We start from the raw sequence: 23,393 nt of genomic DNA on the forward strand, positions 1-23,393 counted from the left end.
AATAATAATACCTGACTTGAGCTAATACATATTTCTTTATAAATTAAATTTTAATATGACAAATAATAGCATGGTCCTCCCAAAAACAATGAAAAACAGAGTAGGCCAACGATTTCAGCTTAAGGTAGTAACTTGTTTTAACCCGGTCAAGGATTAAATACATAAAATGAGGTCATGCTAACGAATATCCTTGTAGGATATTCCTTAGAATGACCTCAAAAAGAATATTGTCTCCAAAGATTCGTAAGTTTATTTTGAACAGCTCAATAACACAACCGATTCCAACTTGTACACTGTGTGGGTGATGGATTCATATTTTGTGCATCGTGGTTAAAAATAAACTTGGGAATATTAAACTATAGGTCCTTATCATTTTCTTCTCTAAACAACAATAAGGCAGGAAGAAACAAAATTCAGAAAATACTTAAAAAGGCACGCTTCCATTTAAAAGTCAGGACAGAGTGTACAAAGTTACGCCCAGTGCGCTGTGGCTCCATTGAAAATTACGTGCTGTACCACCAGAAGTGCCTCACAAAAGATGACTGCATACAAAGCCTCGTTTTCCATAACACATAAAACAGCAAGGCTCAGCACATTTCGGATAAACTGCCCTCATTTGAAATTCTGTAGTAAAATGGGAGAATCCCAATACCTTTCTTGCAGTAAATGTGCGCCTGAGAGGTAAAAGATATAGGACAACGAAGATGTTTGACTAATACACAAACAATCTTATTTATTTGTTAAAACTAATGAATTAGTAGAGATTTAAAGAGCATGTTTTAATCTTACTTAATTGGCTGTGCAATCGCTGTTCTTTTAAGGAGAATGCAGTTAGAATCCATATACATTTCAGCGTATCTTCAACTGACCTACTTTTCATGAAATATATATTTTTAAATGTCAATTGTTTCTTCTAAATGGACAAAAAACTAGCGTGCAAGTATAGAAATTTCCATGCCAAACATTCGAATCTCAAAAAATCCATGGTTCATCATACCAGTAAACTGGCAATTAAGGTATAATTTACAGTACAGAACAAGATACAGTATTTAAAAATATATGGAAGGGAACGACAAAAGAAAGTCATATTCAGGTAAAATGAAAACGGCAAAAATACAAATATTCTACTCAAATATACAATATAAACATTGACTTAAATAAATATTTACAGTTTTTAATTTTCAATGCTTCCAAAAGCAATATCTCTCGAACCTTAAGGGCAATTTTGATCCGATATAGGATTTAAAAATAATAATCTATAGTTCTATTTCGTAAAGTGTTACACATTATTCATTTATTATTATTTTGAAATTGAATTTGTATCTGTAATTTTACAAAATATCCAAGATTTAGCAATCTGTTTATTTTGTACAGTTCTAAGGATAAATATGATAAAGGTGTTTCGACATTTATCAGTTTTAGCGATAATTCCAGCAGCCTTAGATTGGCATATGAAACGAATTTTGTTGACCCTTTCTAAGATTCTTAGAATGATTAAGATATATTTCTTTTTTTCATCATCGAATATGGTGATTACAATTTTGCAGTTCGGACTACAAAATTTCGGTAGTTTACATTATAAATTTCACTATATATCTCCATAATTTTTGATTGTGGTAAAAGCCTAAATTATAGCATTCTGGTATAAAGTTTTTTTCTGGAATAAAAGTGCCAAAAAAGAATAGTCATACTTTAAAAAATGAAGTGTTCAAACTGCTTACGTCTCAATTTGGGATTTTCTCCAGGTAGAAGAGCATTTCTCATCCCCCCTCACCACCTTAATGAGTCTCCACAGACCTCATTCCTCCTGAATGAAGTCTGTTTTTTGAGGGGTGGTAGAAGAGTTGCTTAGACTACTTTGGTCATGATAGGCGAGTCCTTACGGTTTATCGCCTTTGCTGTGCCACAGTGATTATAATCATTATCCTCCCACACTGTCTGGAATAGACCCGAATTCGAATCCCATCGATGAGGCAAAGAATTCGGGTTCTCACAATGTGGCCAAGTTAGTCGGTGTCGTCGAGGGTTGTATGATCTTTTTCTTTTAAAGACTTAGATTTTTTATTATTATTATTTTTTTTTTTTTTTTTTTATTAAGCAAACAAAACCACAGAAGAATACACCTAGTTACAGACACAATGCGCTGACGCCTCATCGCTTTAGCTGCTTTGGCGCTAAACACACACACTCCTAACCGAACCTTATAGTTTATTCTGTATCTTGTATAAACGTATATTCCCTGGCTGCTTGCATGTTACTTGATGAAAATCCAGAAATTGTGCGTCATAAGAACAGAGAAACCGTCCTTTTCCTAACCAAGACTAACAGTTTCAGCAGAACTTAAAACTCGAAGACAGAAAATACTTTGGGAGATTTTCTTTTGAAAACTAAAAATCATAAGCAGTTTTAACACTTTTTGCTAAAGTAATGATTCTATTTTTCCACACTGTAATAATTTATCCGTAAGGTCAAAGAATTATCACTAATGTTCATCCAAGTCGCAATCTCCACCCAAGGCTGGATTTACCGAAGCGCAGTTGGTCTAGCCCCCAAGGTCGCAGTAACCCAGAACTGAATAATTATTGTTGATTCAGGGCCACTAAAAATATATGGGCCAGGAATCCGGTTACCTAAATTCGGCGTTGTCTCCATCCAAGTGCTTAAGGAAAATAAGGAAATAAAAGGTTATTTGTACACCAAAAAAAAAAGACATTTTAAAATCGCATTTTGCATTTGGGGTCACATTAAATGCTATTTTGTTCGGAATTATACACTCGGGGAATAACAAGACACAAACGAGGAGGATCAGAAAAATCTCCACTTCAGCCCTCCTCAAAGAAATTGGGTGTATGAATCTGTTGTAGAAGTGACGTGACGCCTTCCTCCCGAAGAGTGCAGCGGCACAAGATTTGTCTAAAAGCGAATCTGAAGTCTTTGTTGAAGTGGGCATAGATGAAAGGGTTAATGACGGAGTTGCAGTAACCCAACCAGAAGAATACCGAAAACAGTAATGTGGGGAAACAGTTCTTGCAGAAAGCACGAAGAAGGTAAAGGATAAAAAATGGCAGCCAACAGCAGATGAACGCTCCCACTATCACTCCAACAGTTTTAGTTGCTTTGGTTTCGGACCAAAATCGTTTGGCATGAAGTCGAGCCAACTTGCTGTTACGAAAACAAAATATTTTGTCTTTCTTTCTCGAATTGTCTTCGTTGGTCGAATTACGTTTGGCGACCTGTTCTTGCGATGACTTTCTGAATGGATGCAGAGTGACGTAGCTACTATGTGGAGACTGAGGAGACATCCTCCCGTTTACCGATGGAGTGGAACTTCTTTTACGATAAGCATTCGGTGTAGTTAAAAAGGAGGTTTCGTTGGCTTCAACGACTTCGGATGACAGACTATTTGGAGATGTTTGGGACAGGTCGGGATTACCGCAATGAATACGAAGAGTGACGGTCTGTTGTTTGCCTTCCTTGCCGGTGGAAGCATCCGAAGTCCTTGTTCGTCTGAAGCCTCTCTTCAAGGCACGAGTAGTAGCCATGGCAACTCGGTAAATCTTCCAGTAAAAGAAAAGCATGATGAACATGGGAATATAAAATGACCCCAGTGCTGAATATATCACATATCCCCTGTTATTTATCAGGATACATTCAACGGGAGAACAATGTGAAGTTGTTTCTTTCCTGATGGATAGAGTAGATGTGTTGACCTGCTTATCATGTTGCGATAACTCATCTCTCCTCCTGTTTTCTAAAGCGGAAATTTCCTCGGATCGAAAGTAATCAAAATTCTCCTCGCTGGAATCATTAAGCAGGTCAATATCGGCAATAATTGATCCGTCGTTCCATCCTACCAGAGGAGGAAAGCAAATGAGGAATGAGAAAACCCACACACACGCAATAATCAGTTTAGCACGAAAGGGAGTCATCAGATTCCGATAATGCACCGGTCTCGAGATGGCAATGTACCTGTCTACGCTGATCGCACACAGATTCAGGATGGAAGAAGTGCACATCCAAACGTCCATGGCTAACCAAAGTTGACACCAAACGGATCCAAATATCCACACATTAAGAACCTCCAGTGCTACAGAATAAGGTAGAACTGCGATTCCTACCAGTAAGTCAGCAAGGGCTAAAGAAACGATAAAAAAGTTGGTAACAGTCCTCAGTTTACGGTAAGAGCCTACAGCGAGGATGACTAGAAAGTTGCCTACTATAATAGTGCCATTGATCGTCCCTAGGACTATCAATACAATGATGTCATTCATTCTCCCTGTTAGGGTCCATTGGGTACACACAGTCCTGTCATCTCTTTCTGTGTGGTTAAACATCTTACAAACTTTACTCCCTCTCAATGAAGAATCAGAGGTTACCTACGCTTTTTCTTCATCTTTTGGTCCTTGAGATCTGAAAGAACAAAAAATTATCAAAAAAGGGAAGTTGTTTTTAAATAAATTCTACATAAATAAATAATAAATAAATTTCTTTTAAAAATAAATCAATTCACTCATGGAGCTATTTTATCTGAGGAAATTACAAAACGATTAATAGAAGAATTAAATGATCCTCGGAAAAATGAACTGACAAAGTTATATGTAGTTAGGACTTAGGAGGACTATCTTATCAGAACAAACTGTTGCCTTTAAAACGAGTTGCCTAGTATCGCACTATTTTAAAACAAATGACATCACTAAAGAGTTATTCTTGCATTTATTTAAAATATGAGACAAACACAAATAAGGCCTCACTCTCAAGGACAGTAATAAAATTTGTCTAAAGGAAAGAGAATTAGACATTCGAGCAGAGATCTGTCTGAAAATAGAAGAGGCCAAACTCTAAAAATCTCCTCCTATGGCTTAACTGGTCCCTGTTCAGACCGCAGGTGCTTTCCAATAATAATACATATATGACTCAATCCTAAAGAAGTTGTTCAATGTGAGCTGCAACGCAGTAGATCTTCAAAATTATAACCATATCGAAAGTATGTAGGGCTTAAAGAACAGGGTAGAAGCCCTCGAAGGAATTAAATTGGGAGGTGGTGAGATCAAGTTCTCTAGTTGCCCACATGAACGCCAGAGCTTGCACTGGATCATCGGCCAACACAGCGACAATCTTTGTCAGGGAAACGGGAAATATATTGTACAAAAAGGATAGGTGGCATAGGACCAGGATATGTCTGCCAGGGGCAAAGGTTGATGACGTTGTAGAGCAGTTTTTTTTTTGTCCTCACTTTTTCCCATTATATATGGGGTCAGCGTTTTTTTTTTATTGTTTTGGCATGCCCTTCCTGACGCCAACCCTCACCCTTTATCCGGGCTGGGGATATGCGGTGGTCATTCCCTGACCTTCACATCCTCCGTATTTGGTGGTCACGGGCTCGAACCCCGGTCTAATCAAGAAGCGTGTGCTACGCACTACTGCTCCTGATATCTTTTAAGGGCACAAAAGATAATACTGTTGTACACGTTGGCACTAAGAGTATACCTGCAAACTTACTTAACAAGAACAGGGCAATATTAAAAAAAAAAATCGCGAGTTAGGGTTAAATTCGAAAGTGTTTGCAATTCTGCCCAGACACGATAAGAAGGAGTTTATGATCAGAGCCTTGTTACTCGATTCGGCCCTACTATGTATAAAGGGATTGTTGAACGGGAGAAGACAGAGAGTGGTAATCAATGGACATTGCTCTTCGTGGACTAATATTATTAATGGAGTTTCTCAGGGTTCCGTTTTGGGCCCATTGTTTTCTATATTTACCCATGATATTGATGAAGGCATATAGGGCTTAATATTCAAGTTTGGGGATGATACAAAAATTATAAGGGTGGTTAATGGTAATATGCTACTGCAACAGGATCTGGAAAAATTATGCAAATGGGCTGAGAAATGGTAATTGAAATTTAACGTTAACGTACCAACTGTGTGGTACAACCAGAGTAACGTACCAACTGTGTGGTACTACACTCAAGGCAGAGGAAAGTGCAAACGACCTGTGGGTAATTGTGCAGTCGGATATGAAGTTCTCTGGGCAATGCAGACAGGCTGCCACGACAACTCACGGGGTTTTGTCAGTGATACACAGAAACTTTGCTAGCAGGGATAAGGCGGGGATTATCCCTTTGTATAAGGGCCATGGTGAGGCAGCATCTTGAGTACTGTATACAGGTATGAAGCCTCACATTAGGAAGAATGTGGAGCTGTTGGAACGAGTACAGAGAAGGGCAACGAGATTGGTGAGGGGAGCGATGGGGTTCTCTTACCAAGAAAGGTTTCAGTTCTGCAAATTGCAGCGCCTGGAGACTAGGAACCTGCGAAGTGATCTCATTGAGGTGTTTAAGGCTTTGGATGATTTTTGAGCAGGTTCAATGCTGATGGGATTCTTCCTCTTGCTCAGATTACGTACATGAAGGCATAAATTGAAACTGAGGTCGGTTGATTGTTGGAACAAGCTTCAGTCTGTTGTTTTGGAAGTTGACAGCTTAAATAAATTCAAGGAACAAATAGAAAAACTGTTGGAGGGAATGAATAGATGAAATGGGAGGTGTCCGGTTTTTTTGTTTTTTTTTTTTTGCTAGTGCTGTATAAGCTTGCTTTCTTGCGTCATTTGCCATATGTAGTCTGAAATAGAAGAGTCTACCAATCTCATCCTGTGACTTAAAAATCCCTCATAGATAGCAGGTGCTCTCCAATCCACATGAATATTATTTAAGTAGGCAGGAACTGTTAGTGAGTAAAATACAAGTTTGTGCATACTATGACAAACTTGTTACATATAAATAAGCATGCATAATATTTATATTTAAATATGCTATCACGAATTATACAGGGTAAAATATAATTTTGGTTGATATGCAGATCGAAAGCTTAAGGCAGACAGCAGCACAGGTCGTGCGCATGCGAAATAACTGGAAGTAGCGCTATTCATTCCTTAATAAGCCGTTGCATTAATTGTACTACAGATATGCTTTACCTTGGAGCAACATTTCAAACTCAATGCCCATTTCGCTTATAAATATGCGCTTGACATGTAGGCACCTAGGGCAGCAGCCAGAATTGCTTCCCTTTAATGTCGATTCTGCATAAGTATATAAACAGAAAATTATAGATAAGGATAATGTACTCTTATATATGAATAGATGCATATAGTAAAAGAAGAAGTGTGATTTGGAAAGTATGCCTCACAAATGCAGTATGAGCCTACGCATTGTCGTGACGCAGCACTCATTTTCCTAACACACCATTTTCCTGAAAAGTTTTGGAACTTCAAGACAAAATATCACTAGAAATTTCACGTTCACGCGTTATTCCATAAAATTTTCAGACATTTTTATATACCTCCGAAATAAAAAGTTAATTTAATATTGTGAAAACAATTTAAGGCCGCTATAACGAGAGACGGAGATAAGATACAACCTTCATTAAACCTTTCTCAGTGCTAGCGATAGCAGCGCCTCACCGTGTCCATTCCATGGTAATAACATTGTTAATAATGTAACATAACTGCTAACAACATTGGTGTACACAAAATAGTAAATAATCCAAAGTGGGCCCCTTGTATACAAATTAATCCTTAAAAGAAAACGATAAATGGGGAAATAATCAAAAGAAAAATATCAAGGTCAGTGCAGCGAGTTATATTTTTGCATTACACTTCGGAACGGAGCAAAACAAACAGAACCCCTACACAGGCAAATTGCCTATTTTTGAGAGTCCGGTATAGCGAGTTAAATGTCAAAAGTGAAGATATCAATAATGGCTTCCCCAAGTCTGATTATAAAGTCTGAAAGTATAAAAATGTAACTCGTAAAGTTCAGCAGTTAGAAAACCTCCTGAGAAGTTTAAATGTCCTATTTCGTTAAAATTTTAATAAGCCTTAAGTGAGCTTGCGAAGATAGCTAGGAAAAGGTAGAAGTCTCAGAGAATAGAGTGAAAAAAACATGCTTGTAGGAAGAAGGTAGGAAATATTCGATTTAAAGGAGATTTTTGGAAAATGTCAAAGGAATAAAGAGAAAAAATATGTTGTAGAGATTAGCGCTTATCAACGAACGAAAGAGGGCGCTGACATGAAGTATAAGAAGAAATAAGTGCAGATTAAATGAAGATGGAATGCCACATAAAGGAGGAAAAAACAATTCTGCTTCTAATAGAAAAAATACACTTCTGCGCAAAAAATTACTAGTATAGTCACATTGCGTTATTTTACTTAGGCCTAAGAAGGCAATTTATGGAATTAGTTGTGATGTTTTCAGTTCACGCACACAGTCTCGATTATCCGACCTAACCAAGATGGAGTTTATATTTCGGATAAACGAATATTTCATGATTACGAAATTTTTTCTTGGCGAATAGCTAAATAAAGAAAAATTGAAAAAAAAAAATGCTGTCATCTTACCAGAAGTTACTTATTAAAAATATTTTTTAAACAAAAATAACACGTATTTTACAACCCTTTTTTTTTATTATTATTATTGTGAATTTTATTTTATGTGGTCTTAATTGCTGCAAAATATTACGCAAATTAAAATAAATGAACTAGATTCGATAAATTTAGGAAGGTGAATACACTGGGAGGGCAATTACCGCGATAGCGTTTTAATATCATCAAATGGGCCACCAAATCATGACCTTACGCAGTTGTTAAACATACTTCCGCATGTCGAAGAAGAGGTCTCGCGTTGACACTATCGTTTCATTGATCGTGTGCTTATTCTCTTAACCATCCGGGAAATGAAGACCTAATAAGGGGTCAGAGAGGTTAAAGATCGGATTTGTGACGTATACATAGTTCAAGGACTTTGCTAAATAGGAATTTTAGGATTAATTATATTCAGTTAAATTTTATTTTTAACTGATTAAATTTGTTTTTAAAAAACTAGGAAAATCTCAATAAAGCTGAAATAGAACTGATTACCTACTTTCCAATCTGTGGTATAGCACAAGGCACAGATTCGAATTACACAGCTGTTGTTGTTGTTGTAGTTAGGAGCATCAGCGACTAAGGCCATATTGCTCCACGTATATTGTCTGTAAATAGCGTGTGTTCCGTGGTCAATTTTCTGTTTACTGGACGAAAGACCTAAGTTTCCGGGAGAAAAAAGCATTCTACCCTCGCCTGAGACCGACTAACTCGGCCACGTTTGAAAAAGGCCCATAAAAATTCCTAAAGTCATCGACGGGACTCGAACTCAGGTCTTTCCCCACCGGTGAGGGGCCGGCGAGTCTACCAACTGTGGTTAGTACAGTACAGTAGTCTACCAAAAAAAAAAAAAGTGTACTGACCAGATTTGGTAGAATTTGGATCACTTCTGAGAATAGAATAAGCACCACGTTAAATGTACAGCTTGCTAAATGAAGGCCATAGGATTATTGCAGATTCATGCACTTTAGTGGAAGAGAGCACTTATATTAAATAACAAATCATCTTTATTGCAGTAGCTTTTACAGTGATTGCAACAAACTCATCGGAAACCAGAGTGAAGGGAGAGGCTTTTCTTTTCAATTCTTACCACAACAGAAGTGAAATAGATAAAATATAAACTGGAATAATTAGTTAACCATTCTGGTTAACTAAAACTAGCCCTGTAGGATATGATTGGCCAGTTCCAGAATTCGATGCACATACTGTTGGTTAGTAATGAATTGGTGGAGGTCGGCATGTATTAACTGGGCCACATCAAGATGGAAGGAATTTTTATGGACTCTTTTCACAATCGTGGTCGAGTTAGCCAGTCTTGGACAAGGATTACACGTACCGTTCTCGCCATATATGTCTATCTGCTTCTCTCCTTTCTTATGAAATCTTCTTTCAGAAAAAAAAATAATAATAATAAATAAATAAATGTTCTGTATTGAATGTAGTGAATGTTTTGAACTCGAAAGTAAATTTTTGAATACGTGTATTTACTTTATCAAGAAATTCTCATCTAAATCTTCGCTGTCATTCACCGTATGTTTTTCAACAGATTACTTTTGTATCTGGAGTTACAGTATGGAGAAAAACAAAATGCAGTTCAGCCATTACATTAAAATGGGAAAGAATAAGGTTTGTTTTCCTTTTTATTAGGTTTAGTTATTGTATATGGAGTTAAGATCGATGGTCTGAACCGGGAATTTAGTAAAATGCCATTTTTCGCTTCGACCGAGGTCATCCCAAATATATGCCTTATTAGCAGGGGCACTGTCCTGTTGAAACTTGTATAACCCTTCACCGTAAAATTCCATCGGATCAGGAAGCACAGCATTGTCTATTCTATTTAAGGCTGGATAATTCATTCAATGGACTGTCTACTGTTTCAGTCTGAATGGAAGGATCTGATTCATTGGACTCGGTGGAGAACGCTCCCATACGATGTAGTTTTTAAGGAAGTGTTCTCAGTTATCGTCAGAACCATATTCTTTCATCAGATTTAAAATTTTCAAATGTCCAGTTTCTGCAAGCACGTTGCCGATACAAGCAGAGCCAGTCCTTAGGCGGATGAAGTGGTCGCAATACACCCCGGGCTCCTACTGAAAAGGGCCCAATCCCAACAAAGGGAGAGGGAACCCCGAAAGCATCCAAGGAAAACCCATCCTGACTGTCATTTTCCCAACATTGCTTCTCACACCCCGGACATCTGAACTCTGAAATCAACCTTGAATGCAAGCGTTGCTCTTTGTGCCCTGCAACTTGTCTACATAAATCATCCCTTTACGATGCCCCTCTTACGATAATCACACAACAGCCTCTCCAGTAAGTTTCTGAACTCCCTAAGAGATTTTGCTGCAGCTGCAGTGACGGTTTTGTTTGGAAGCACGTTTGACCATCCTCAGAAAATCAATAAACCAGTCGGTGGCTTATTTCTGCATACTCATTCCTATTTAGCATCTTCTTTCATCCTTCAGAGGTTCTGAAATTCCCAAGGAATTCAACAAGATGAATTTATCCTGAGAAGGATGAATTGTGAAATTCCTTGGGAATTCCAGAGCCTCCGGAATCCATCTTGCACTGTTTACAATGTGGCACCGACTACTTTTCTGTATTTGAACTCTTCGTTGTAACTTCTCATGGCAGCTGTTTAAACAGCCTAGAAAACCAGGGCCGTGCTTTTTTTTTTTTTTTTTTGTGGCAGTACGTAATCTCGCAATGTACTTATCAACGATCGAGTTAGCCCCCAGGAGAGGGCTGCACCTGGAATGGAGGGATGGCTACTGGGTGAAAGGGAGTCGGATCAAACAAAGATGAGTACTTTTGTTTTGATCAAAGCAGCGGCTGTAATAATCAGCCCCTCCAGAAGAAAAAGTTCTGATCTTTTACTTGATTATGAACGAGCGTTCTGTTTCGTAATTTTTTTTTTTTTTTTAATGTGAGCTAAGATTGAAGTCCAGTTAAATTCGTCTTTGCTACAAGCTATCGTAAAACATCACTACAAGTAACAGTAACAGACAACAGATGGCAGCACATCACGTCCTTATTTTAAAATGCAATTGACGCCCCTGAACTCCTACGACAGTACAATGAACCATCGCCTTTACAACATAATCATACATTTTAAAGAGTGGTACCTACGTTGTCCAATAATTAGGATAGTATTTATTATTATTATTTCAGACTGACTGTGGAGTGTGATTTTGTCTTTTGTGGTGACTAAGACCACTTGTTATACAAGTTGCTTCTCTCACGATGAAACTGAATATCATTTTATTTTATTTCACTGCTGAAGTTCTGTCATATTCCATGTTGTTTTTCGAAACCATCATAGTGGATGTCACTGACCTTCGTTTAACACTTCCCCCTTTAGAAGCGAAGCAATTTCTTTGCTTCCAGCCTCTCAAAACGGAAGTGTAAGTGACGTCACCCACGCATACCAATAAATTATCAAACTCCACTGCGCAAACCATCCACAGAATATTAAAAATCAATTATAACCATAAAACAAAGGCGTTGACTTAAAATTCAACGTTCTAGAACATTTTGTAAATTCTAAAACCCACAATACAAAATATAATTTTATTTAATGATAAAAAAAATAGTTATATAGTACAAACTTACTAAATTCCATAGAATTCACTTATAAAAAGAGTATTTTTAAGTACACTTAGAAACCACAACTACTGTAGCTCTTTCTCTTGAGTGGAGATATCTTTCTGATAGTCCTTTGCACTCCAGCAAGCCAATGGGTACCAAACCGTGACTAGCATTTAAGTATGTGAACATTAATTCTGGTCTTATTTTCATCCTTGGTTATTTTATTTATAAGCATCTATAACTACGACCGGAAGAAAGAATTTATTCCACAAACACTGTCCAATGATTTCGTAACCGAAATGTCTAATAAAAAAATCTAAAGAATCGTATTTGTTATGAACCGTTTACGCTTATAGAATAGTCATTATAATTTAAATAATTAGCCTCACCTTTGCCATATCCTTGTATAAAGTCATAGGTGAACTACATATTAAAAATATTTTATTAATTTATATTTATGCTACTGAGGTAAAGACCCAATAGACATTACGTAATTTCAGATTTTTCATTCATGAGTGGTGGATGTAATTCCCGGAAAATATCTGTCATAATTTAAAGAGTTCATTTTATGCAATGTGTAATAATTTGTGGTAAAAGAGGAGGGATGATCAACTTTTCATTTCGCAACTTAGCACACCTATTTCCTAGCAGAGTGAATGTGTTATGATGAAAGTGAGATCTGGAGCAAATATGGATCGCGTTAAACTAAATGAAGGGTGGGTAGCAATATTCGTGGAAATCTCCAAGCCATCCCCCCCCCAGACTAATACGCATTTCCATGATGCAGTTTAAAAATTATTCTGTCTCTGTGCCATCAAATGTTCGAATATTTCTGTGCAAAGCTCGCTTGATAAAAGGTCCTTCCTCCAACAAAATTCGATCGTTAAAAGAAAAACTTCTCTCATATACAATTCGTTCTTTGGATATCGTTAACAAAAGACCCTAATTGGACAAGAATTTTTACTGTTAAGCCTGCTGTCGTGTCATTTCTATCCTTAATGCGATGCCACTTATTGATTTTAGCGCATGGTATACCAGACTGGCAGAATATAATCACATTTTGTAAATGAATTGCTCTAAAATTTCTATAAAACTATTTTAAATTGAAATAAGGTATATCTACAGTTAAAAGTCAGTCGTATTAATATGATATAGCAACTTTTCGCTGCTTCTGTAGAAAAAGTATCACCAAAGGACACTAGTTTAATTAAAGTCGTTATTAAATAAAGTTCGCTGAAATTATTAGTGTTTTTTTTTTATAAACAGACATTAATAACATTGAAACGTCCAGCAAACTTTTTTATACAGTACATTGCCTTTCTCCCACAATGGTAGACATAATGATTCGCCCAACTTCATTGATTTGAAGTACGCGAGGCACGCAATGGGCTAATAATTTACCTTACAGTCTAGTAACCATCACTAAATGACAGAAATTTGAGGTGAAAAAAGTCTTCCTAGACGCCCTTAACTTTGAAATATTACAAGCATTGAAAGCTCTGACCACAGCCATAAATCAAGACAAAAAAAAATAGTTCAAATATTCTATACTTAGAAAGCTGTTTTTCTTTCAAATTGCTCAAGTAGACGTTATTCAAATAAAAAATACTATTTGCTTCCTGTAGGCCTAATTAAACATAATTTTGACTTCATATAAATGATTCTCGATTAAATCAAAACTTTAAAATAAGTTTCGAGTTTTTATTTAATCGAAAAGATTAGATAAAATATTTTCTAATGACTACCTTACGTGATAATTATTCCAGAGATTCAGCGAGCAACATTTTCAGATATTACAAGCTAATGGCTAATTTGCATTTAGGAATATCGTTTGGAAACGTGCCATTGTAGAGATCGTTGTGACGTAGTTCCTTTTCCGGTTCATTAAAAAGAAACTTTCACAGCCAGATGTCGCCAATTATTTATTATTATTATTTTAAATCACAGTAATGGTTTGGTCACAATCCATTTTAAAATAAAATTCACGCTAACCAAGCAGTTTTACAAAATAAGTGATAAAAAATATTAAGTAAATAATATAAAAAAATATATTTTATAAATCTGGGGGGGGGTGGAACTATTTAAATATATATTTCATCAAAAATAATTATTATAAATCAGAGTTACCTTGTGGAATGTTACCGTGGGACTGAATCAACAGAATAATTCTTATTAATCTTAAATTATGGCGAAAAATGCCACTGAAGAAGACTTAAACATTATAAAAGGTATTACTTTACCTGTTTTTCCCCCCTCAGAGATAAAATCCTGCTTGTGGCCGAACGCCAAATGCACGTATACGCATGTTTCGTCTATTTTACCTTCTTATAAAAGATTAATCTAGTCCGGCTCAATATATTTTAAGGATGAAATAATCATTATATACCTTCCAAGCAAGATGCCCTACATTTGTCCCTGTATGGTCATGGACGAATTTCAGAGAATAGGACACCTGTTTACAACGAAGTTGATACAAGGAACTCTCAATAGATCAATAGAGTAATAATATCAATTTCCGCTACACTTAGCACGTGTGTTGAGGAGAGCTAAACGAACACTTAAAAAATACTACTAGGAATCACATAGTTTATTACTCAATTAACTGGAGGTAACACGTTCAGGTTTATGCAATAAAACACGATTTTCTAGGATCGTGCTTCTCGAACTTTACAATCGCTCCGATCTGATTTGAATTTACTTTTAGAAAATGACTGTAGAGAGGTATTTCACAGTTAGTGGTATTGAGTTCTTTGTTTGAAGAAACTAATGGAGGTGACAGAATTTTTCATAAAGGTTTGCAAAGTCATTGAAGCGATAAGTACTGATTGTGTGAAAGTAACAGTGAATCTCAGCTGTAACCACGGCTTCAGCATCGACTGTTCTGGGCACATGTATTCATAGAATTCATCCAAAGAATGACTTGTAGAGAGTTCCATAGTGAAACATAAACCGTCACTTTTGATTCCTATTTACATAATCGCATTTATGAATAATGGAATCTACTTCTTGCAGTACTATACGAAATTTTGAATTAAAATTCACGTAGAAATGATGGCTTTAAAAACCAGGGAGTTCACAATCGTGACAACGTAAGGAAACTTCACTGTTTCAAGTCCCTGTTCACATTTTGAAATTAGCAGCTAAAACTCGAGGAACTTTTGCAGTTTTCAACTAAAAACAAAGCTGACGTTTTCCTTGATGGAATTATGCTTTATGAAGGGCGTCACAAAGATTCAAGGTTAGCACGTTCAAAATATTTGGACCATTTCATTATATGTACTATAATCCGCCAATTCTTTAGAAAAATTGAAAAATTCATCATTCGGGGGAACGTGACTTGCCGCATGGGTGATGTCGTAACATACAACTCAGCCTAACCATTTTTCATTAGGATAGCAGAGATTAATGCAATTTTAGTGTCCTGTTTCCAATTGCACAAAAGGTTATAGTTCATATTCCATCGTCCCTAAAGAGGCTGAGCGCTTACACAACTCACATGCACATGAAAAAAGAAAGAAAAAAAAATCATCCATCTCGGCTACGCGTGAGTGAATTAATTCGCACTCGAATTTCAGTGATATTTCAAATTCCTGGAATTTTATGAGGAAGCAAATCAATGTCATATTTAATTATCAGATTTTTTTTTCAAGTTAATATTTTAACAAAAATTATGTGGAAGTCATTGCAGTTGATGATTTACATGTCAATGCACTTCGAAATTACAAGTGGCATTGAGTCAATTGATGCCTGACAAATATGAAGTGCGTGTTTGCTAAAATAGTGAAAAAGTGAAGAAAAGATAGCTGCTACAATTAAAGTTATTCGAGCATGTTTACTCGATGAGTATAAAATAGGCACGAACGCTACACAAGCAGCCCGTATGCATGGCATTCGAAGAAGATACAGTGAGTGAAAGCAGAAAAAATTTAAACAGGTGATGTGTCACCAGATGACGCACTCCACGAGGGACAACCTACCGCCATTGATGCCGATGACCTGAAGACCTCCAGTGAGTCGGATTAAAACCAAACATGTCGAGTACTTGCAGAAAGATTCAAGGTGAACGATGAACTCATTCGTTTTCATCGATTGGGAGAGGTGTATAAACTGAGCGAATGGGTTCCACATAAACTCACGGACGACAACAAACTCCAGAGATGATCAATTTGCCTGTAGCTGCTTTCGTGTCAAAATAATGAGCCATTTCTAGACCACTTGTTGAACAGGACAAACACCAATGTACAACAACACCAATGGATCCCACTATTAGTGATGTCCTGTGACTTGTGTCGCACACATCGAAGTCCGTGCAGTACACCAATTGAAGATCTTGCCTTGTCTAGTGGAGTACAGCTAATATCGTCTGGTAAAATGATCACAGGAGAATAAAATGTTCCTTTTTTTCTTTTTTTTCCCTCCTATATTTTGTCTTAAAAATCAGCAAGAACGTTTTTGGTCACCTGATATGAATTAAATTAATTATCCTTATTGTTAATATACCTTACATTTTCCTTAATGGGATATATTAATAATTAATTCATAAATTAATAAATTGTAATAAACAAATTGGCTAGTCACTTTAGTTATGGAGGGCCAAATAGTTTTCAATTTTTGAAATTGTGCATTTCTGTATTTATATATAATGAAAATTCCCAGCAGTAGAAACATGCCCAAAATATTGAATTTACTGGTTGTAAGGTGTGGAAGAAGTTGGGTCTCTTTCTCTCTCTCTTTATTTATTTTTGTGCGTGTGAATTTATGATAGTCATTATCTAGAAGCTGTAGATGCCTCTGTAATTGCACTGGGAGGAACCTCACAGTTAGATTGAGCCTGCTGAGGAAAAATTATAGTGCGCGGTCGACAGATTTTAAGATGATTACTGTCCAGATGAAGGGAAATTGGTGTGTGTGTTTAGAGCCAAAGTAAATCTCTTTTGCTTTATGAGGAGACTATGAGGAGTCACATATTGTGTCAGTAACTATATGCCTCTTTGCAGGGCAAAAAAAAACCGAGTTCCCGGGTATAAGTTGGTATAGGGTTTTAGGCGTTGTTGTTGTTATTGAGTTTTAGGAGCATCAGCTACTAAGGCCATATTGCTCGATGTATATTGTCTGTAAATTGAGTTCTGTGGGCGATTTTCTGTTTTTCTTGACGGAAAAACCCCAGTTTCCGGGAGGAAAACCATGCTACCTCGCCTGAGACCGACTAACTCCTTGCGTCATTGATGGGATTCGAACTCAGGTCTTTTCCACCCGGTGTGGGAAGGACGGTGATCCTTCCAACTGTGCTACCCACAAAGGCTGTTTTAAGCGAGTGGGCAACTTAAGCTATATTGCGCCGAAATTCGCCTGTAAATTGCGTGTATTTTGTGGTCGATTTGCTGTTCTCTGAACGAAAAATCCCAGTTTTCGGGAGAATATAACCATGCCACCCTTGCTTGAGACCATTAACTCAGCCATGTTGTGAAAAAGGCCCATAAAAATTCCTCGCAACTTGATGGGATTCAAACCCAAGTCTTTTCCAGACGATGTACAGAGGACAGTAATTATACCAACTGTGCCACTGATGAGGGCGAGTTTCCGAGAGATAAAAGTAAAGTATCATATCAGGGCCATTCGAAAAATAATTCATTTTCCCATGGGGAATTATGTCCGTAAATTGCATGTGCTTTTATCTGGTTGCTTTGCTGTTTTGCTTTAGAAGGAAACCGAATGTCCAAGAGAAAAAAACCTTCCTGTCCACGCCTGAGATCGACTAACTCAGCCACAGAGTGCAATAAGTCCATAGAAATTGTTTGCATCATTGACGACATTCGAACCCGAGCTTTTTTCCACCCCGGTGTGGGGAGGAGGGTGATATGCTACCCGCGACGGGTCCCGCGGCTAGCAAGTGGTTATACCAGATTTTTACTCAATGATTGGTACATTTTCTAAGAAAAAAAAAAAAAAATGCTAGAAAAGTATTTGTTCCAAAAAAAAAATACATGTAAATTATGTCCTACTTTTTTAAATTTCTTATTTTGTTTCACACATCTTCGCTTATGTTATTATGGCTGTAGCCTCAAAAGCTGGAAGTGCCCAACCCTCAAAGGACGTCCGAGAGGGCCTGTCTTCACTCTGCGTGGATGGAATTTGAAGAAGCGTATAAATAAGCAATTTTAATAGCTTATTAAATAGGATGGATGCTGCAGTTATTTAATGAAAATATCACTGCTGCGAACTCTCCTCTGTATGCGATGGCCAATTCTCTAAGTATCCTATCCTTTTAGATTTATTCTTTAATTTCTCAATTATGGTATGAGTTGTAGTCAGTGGAAAGACTGACGCTTAGTTTGTGTGAAAAACAGCGAACTCTTTTAGTTCATATGAACAGATTTTGTAGGACTAACAGTAAGCCCAGAGTTGGCAGGAGGAAGTTCTCGTGGATCTGGATACTGCATATATTTTGGAGGATTGGTTGGAAGCGAAATAAAGGACACATTCTTCCCTAGAGATTCCAACTTTCTTATACAGATTTGGCATTACAGACGAGCTGCTTGTCTTTGAGGACCTTAGCAATGGAGTTTTGGACAGGTATCATACACTGTATTTCGTAGAAGAATTTTATGAGCTGAATCTACAATACGTTCTGAATTTTGCCGAGGCAACTAAAGCTATGAGGTATCAAAATACTGTGTCTTTGTAAATGGGCGTATTTTTACAGTCAGTTTCGTGTTTTATGTTAGGAAAAACCGGAATTTCTATTTGGTAAAACCAGGAAACAACGTCCGAGATGGACTTACTTAGCCACAGAGTCAAATACTGTTTACAAAAGTTCTTCGTGTCAAGACAGAATTCGAATGCAGACCTTTTGCACATGGAGTAAAAATACAGCAATTATAACCAGCGTGATAATGAGGGCATAGAGAGGCAATACTTATGTTGTCAAAGGCCACTTATGTACAAAGGTACTTAACTCTTTCAAATGCATATAAAATTTATGTAGTGCTAGTGGAGTGGAAATTTTGATTTATTTTTTGCCGGTAGATATGGGCTGTGTTTGTCGGGATGATGGTTTGATGGTAGAAGTTGAGAAATGCTGCTGCCGCTGTTTCTCCATTAGTTTTGGTAGGTTGGCATATATTCTTATATTGATTGAGTGTCATTGGATTTCTGACTCCAAGTACTCCATTCTGGATGCCAGAATGACAACTACTATTGCCTTCCGGCATCCAGAATTTTTGAAATAAAGAAAAGGAAGAGCAATGGTGAATATACTCATACATTTTAGAATGAAGTCGAGAGTTTCTTCATAGTATTTTTATTGATCTCTTATTTCGTTGCTTGAATTACTTGGTCTTTTGCGATGGTTCAGTAAAATTTCAGTTTTGCAGTGAGCAAGGTGGGCATAGGCATAAATAGTTTTTCAGAACTAGATGTATGCTTTGTTTATGTAGTTCTAGGATGATATCTTCCATTGGCATGTATATAGGCAGTCAGAATATCTCTGAAACCACGGGCGTGGTGTCCACCAGTCAACCGTCACTGGCTCAACAGCGGGCGAACAACCAGCCAAAGGTACACTTGGAGCAGCTACGTGTGGTCGACTCTCGTAATGAGCGTCGTGTGTCTCATCTCGTCTTGTAACACAGCAGCGACGCAGCACAGCGGCCCAGTTAACCACTCAGTACAACGCGGGAACAGTAAGACCAATATTCACATGGATTATGTGCCAGGCATTAGTTCATATAGGCTATGACAGTCGAAGGGTATCCATGCTCACTGCGAGACACAAGAAACTGTACCTTGAATGGGCATGTCAGCACCAACATGTAAAAATCTGTCGCCTGGCCTGATGGATCTTCTTTCCAACCCTATCGTGTTCATGGGCGTGTCTGAATTTGGAGAAAGAAACACCAGACCATGGCACACGGATGCACTGTTAGTGTTGAGCAGACTGGAGGCGGTAGTTTGAAAACTGGCCGCCAAACTCACCGATCTCAACCCAATTGGGCATGTTTAGGTCCTACTGGAAAAGGACATTCGATGCTACGACCATCTAAAAAAAAGCGGTTCTACGAGGTATTAGGTAGATTCTGATAATGGAAAGCCAACTCTGTATATACAAGTGCAGTTACTGTCTCAACTGGCAATACATCGGAATTCGATAGTAAAAGGTAATCATCTTCTGTGTAGGAAAATCAAAAGGACGGGATGCAAGAAAGAAAAGGATTTTTGATTTTCAAATACAATCTTGCATTATTATTGTATCTTAAGTGGAATTTCCATAACAGGCTTTTGGTCAGGGTGCTGTGCTGGCAGACAGTACTCATTCCTGCTTACCAATGTGATTATTGGTGTTTTGACTACTAGACATCTGATACTGTCTTTGCTCTCTAAGTATTTGGAATAATTAAATTCTTCCTAATTGTTCCAATTAAAAATTGCCATAAAATGTGTTCATGGCATGTACTAACATTTATTTGGGGAGGGGACATCTCGCTGAAAGTATGTGTAGCTACCAGACTACACCATTTTGTGATCAATACATGCGCCTGATTATTAATAAAAATTATTTTCAATTACAGCGACTCAATTTTTACAATTTTGGTTGGTTGTTGTAAGGTTTTAGGCGCATCAGCAACTTAGGCAATGTTGCGCAGTTTATAATATGTCTGTAAATTATTTATTTTGAGAAATAATTTATTCTTTATTTTGATATTTATTTGTATAAATATCAAATACTCCTACAAAAAGTACTATAATTAACAAACTAACATAATTAGCTATCACCAAATCATTTTTTTATTATTTTTAATTAAACTACTATAAACACAATAGGTCTATCAAAATACACTAACATACAATCGTATGCAGATGCACTTTAATTTTGCCAAGAAATTAATTACCAGGCCATGACAGTTCCTTCAAGATAATAATCGACAAAATACAATGGAAAGAGGAATTAAAATAAAACTGACATCGTAGAAGCAAGAAATCATCACCAGAAGAGACCAGGAATCAATTCTAACGTCTATTGTCAAAGTACGCTATGAGATTTGTAGAATGCCTTGAACAAATATGGCGCATTATAGCTTCATAGTTGAATGCGCAATTAAAAATCTGAAAACAAACAAATCTTCAACAGCCTAGTATTTTAACACCACAGTGTCATCATATTTCAGGACAAAGCGTAGCCACACACTGCAAGGGGCATAGATGTATTCCCTCATATGTCTGATCTCTCATCTAGCATCCAATTTGAGTTATGAACACTATCCAGATGTTCTCAAATGGAGTCGCTGAACTAGTACCACCCTGGGAGAAGTTGTCAAACAGGTTTGGCCAGCATCAAACACAAACCAATACAAGAATCATCACCCTTTTTTAAACATTGATATTTCCGAATAGGACAGCTGTTCGGAGGAGTAGATATCGGACGCTAGACAATTGAAATCTAAGCTGTCTTAACTTGAACGACCAAGACCACTCCAAAAATAGTCCACAGAGTCATAATGAACGAAAGGTATTGTGGTCCATTGTTAAAAATGCCCGAAGTAGTAGTTTACCACAGTATTAACATTCGACATTTGGTTATTATGTCATTCGCGATAGATGGATCGACAATCACCAAGTTTCACAATACCATTCGACTTATTTCCCTAAAACAGTACCTTAAAACTAAGAGGATAGTTTAGAACAAGCATACGCCACCTACCTGTCGGCTATAGCTGGAATGGAACAGAATTAACTTATTTCCGAGGCTTAAGCAGTGTGCAAATTACTCTGGGATGGTGATTAACCAGGAGAGCTCGTACATGGTATAAATCCACCGAGTAATTGTTCACTATCGATGCTAGGAGGCAGGCGCACATGTTACCGGCGCGTGCTTTTTTGTTTTTGCCTTTACAAATGTGTCTGCGAAGCGAACGTTAAATCCTAATATAATACCCCCCCCCCTCCCCAGCGTTCTTTTCCTGCGCGCGCATCTGGGCATAGGAAGTTATCTGATCGATCTCTCTTTAGCCAACAGTCGTCTGTTATAGGCGGTTATTCGGGTAAAAATTGATTGACAGGACATGTACCGAGCACGCTGGTTCAGGTAATAGCAGAGTGCCCGGTTGAATGTTATCAGAAGGATCATTTTACAAGACAACATTTCTCTTCTTAGCAGAACTCACAACGAAGATACCATAAATAGAAAGTCGATACTCCATTTTTCTTTTTCCACTGTTCTTTCAATGTCTTCTTACTCTACTTTTTTATCGAGTAAACTACACCCGGATTGAAAATGGATCTTCGCGGAGGATGGTTACAACTGAATTTAAGTCGTAGACAAATGTATCCTGGAAGTCCCCACTAATTTTCAATTAATGTTTGAAAATTGAAACCACCAGATGGATCTCGTGCGCTCCAGCTGTGCTTTTGTTCAAAATCTAACGTTTTTATGAAAAATTAGCATCCCGTTGATAGTTCTAATTAACTTTTTTACCCACTGGCGTTTCTATTTTGGTTATTTGCTTGTGTATTAACTTAAAGAGCTTGCTAAAACTTAGGAAGTACTTAAGAATTAATTATATCACCTGAGTGATGTCATATTAAAACTACAGCTAATGAAATAAATTAATCTTGTGGGTTATCTCTGAAACTTATTTATTAAATCTGCAAGCGTTGCATACATTATGCAATAGAAAAAACTATTTTTAATCTATTCGTGTACACGTGGATATGCAATAGAGAAAAATGGCCTTCTCTCAACCCCATTGCGTTAATTCTTTTCTGTTATTATAAGGATTACAGCAATAAGTCAAACGATCTTTCTTTTATTGTAAATCCCTCTAAGGCAGCACTCACTGGTGGAGATGACAGTCTACTTAAGATATATCACTAACGTTTTTAGACATTTTTTAATCTCTATTTGGTTTTAATTTCGTTCAGGGACCAAGTAAGATTGTAGCACCTAAAACACTTTTCTGTTATCTGGAATCGCGAATGCTGTTTTGTAGGTAAAATAGTTCTTCGTATCACGTGTTCGAGCCTAACCTACCCTCAAATACGTGATGGTACTTTCAGTTGATGGACTCGTTTTAAGAACGACCAAAGATCCTACTATTTGAACTGAAGGAATAGCCTTTTTTATGATAGGTGGTAAAGAAGACATTTCAGGTGTCTTTGAGGTAAACAAAGCAATATATCTGCCTGATGCTCTGTTGTCGAGCCAGTTTATTGGCTTTTCCCAAGACCATTTGAGCAACAGGTTACTGTAATTTGATTGCAAAACAGAAACACAAGTAAGTCTAAGCATTTCGAGACATATCTGCTTTCCAAAGATGACAACTACGGTGTGCTAACAAAACCGATTCCAGCATTGACTATCTTTGTTAACCATTTAACTGTCAGACAATAT

The 23,393-nt window shown here is 37.2% G+C and overlaps 1 protein-coding gene across 1 annotated transcript; it reads right to left on the reverse strand.

The window, feature by feature from the left end:
• Positions 1 to 2,764: 2,764 nt before the first annotated feature.
• LOC150087367 (putative G protein-coupled receptor No9) lies at positions 2,765 to 21,809 on the reverse strand. The gene is made up of 2 exons (XM_090372026.1): positions 21,705 to 21,809; positions 2,765 to 4,410 (listed from the first exon to the last, which is right to left on the reverse strand). The coding sequence occupies exon 2, from the start codon at positions 4,332 to 4,334 to the stop codon at positions 2,823 to 2,825; it is 1,512 nt and encodes a 503-aa protein (XP_090228152.1). The 5' UTR covers positions 4,335 to 4,410; positions 21,705 to 21,809; the 3' UTR covers positions 2,765 to 2,822.
• Between the last annotated feature and the right edge of the window lie 1,584 nt (positions 21,810 to 23,393).

This window comes from Mastigoproctus giganteus, chromosome 4 (assembly GCF_048544385.1).
Source record: "Mastigoproctus giganteus isolate SK-2022 chromosome 4, ASM4854438v1, whole genome shotgun sequence".
Classification (NCBI taxonomy): Eukaryota; Metazoa; Arthropoda; class Arachnida; order Uropygi; family Thelyphonidae; genus Mastigoproctus; species Mastigoproctus giganteus.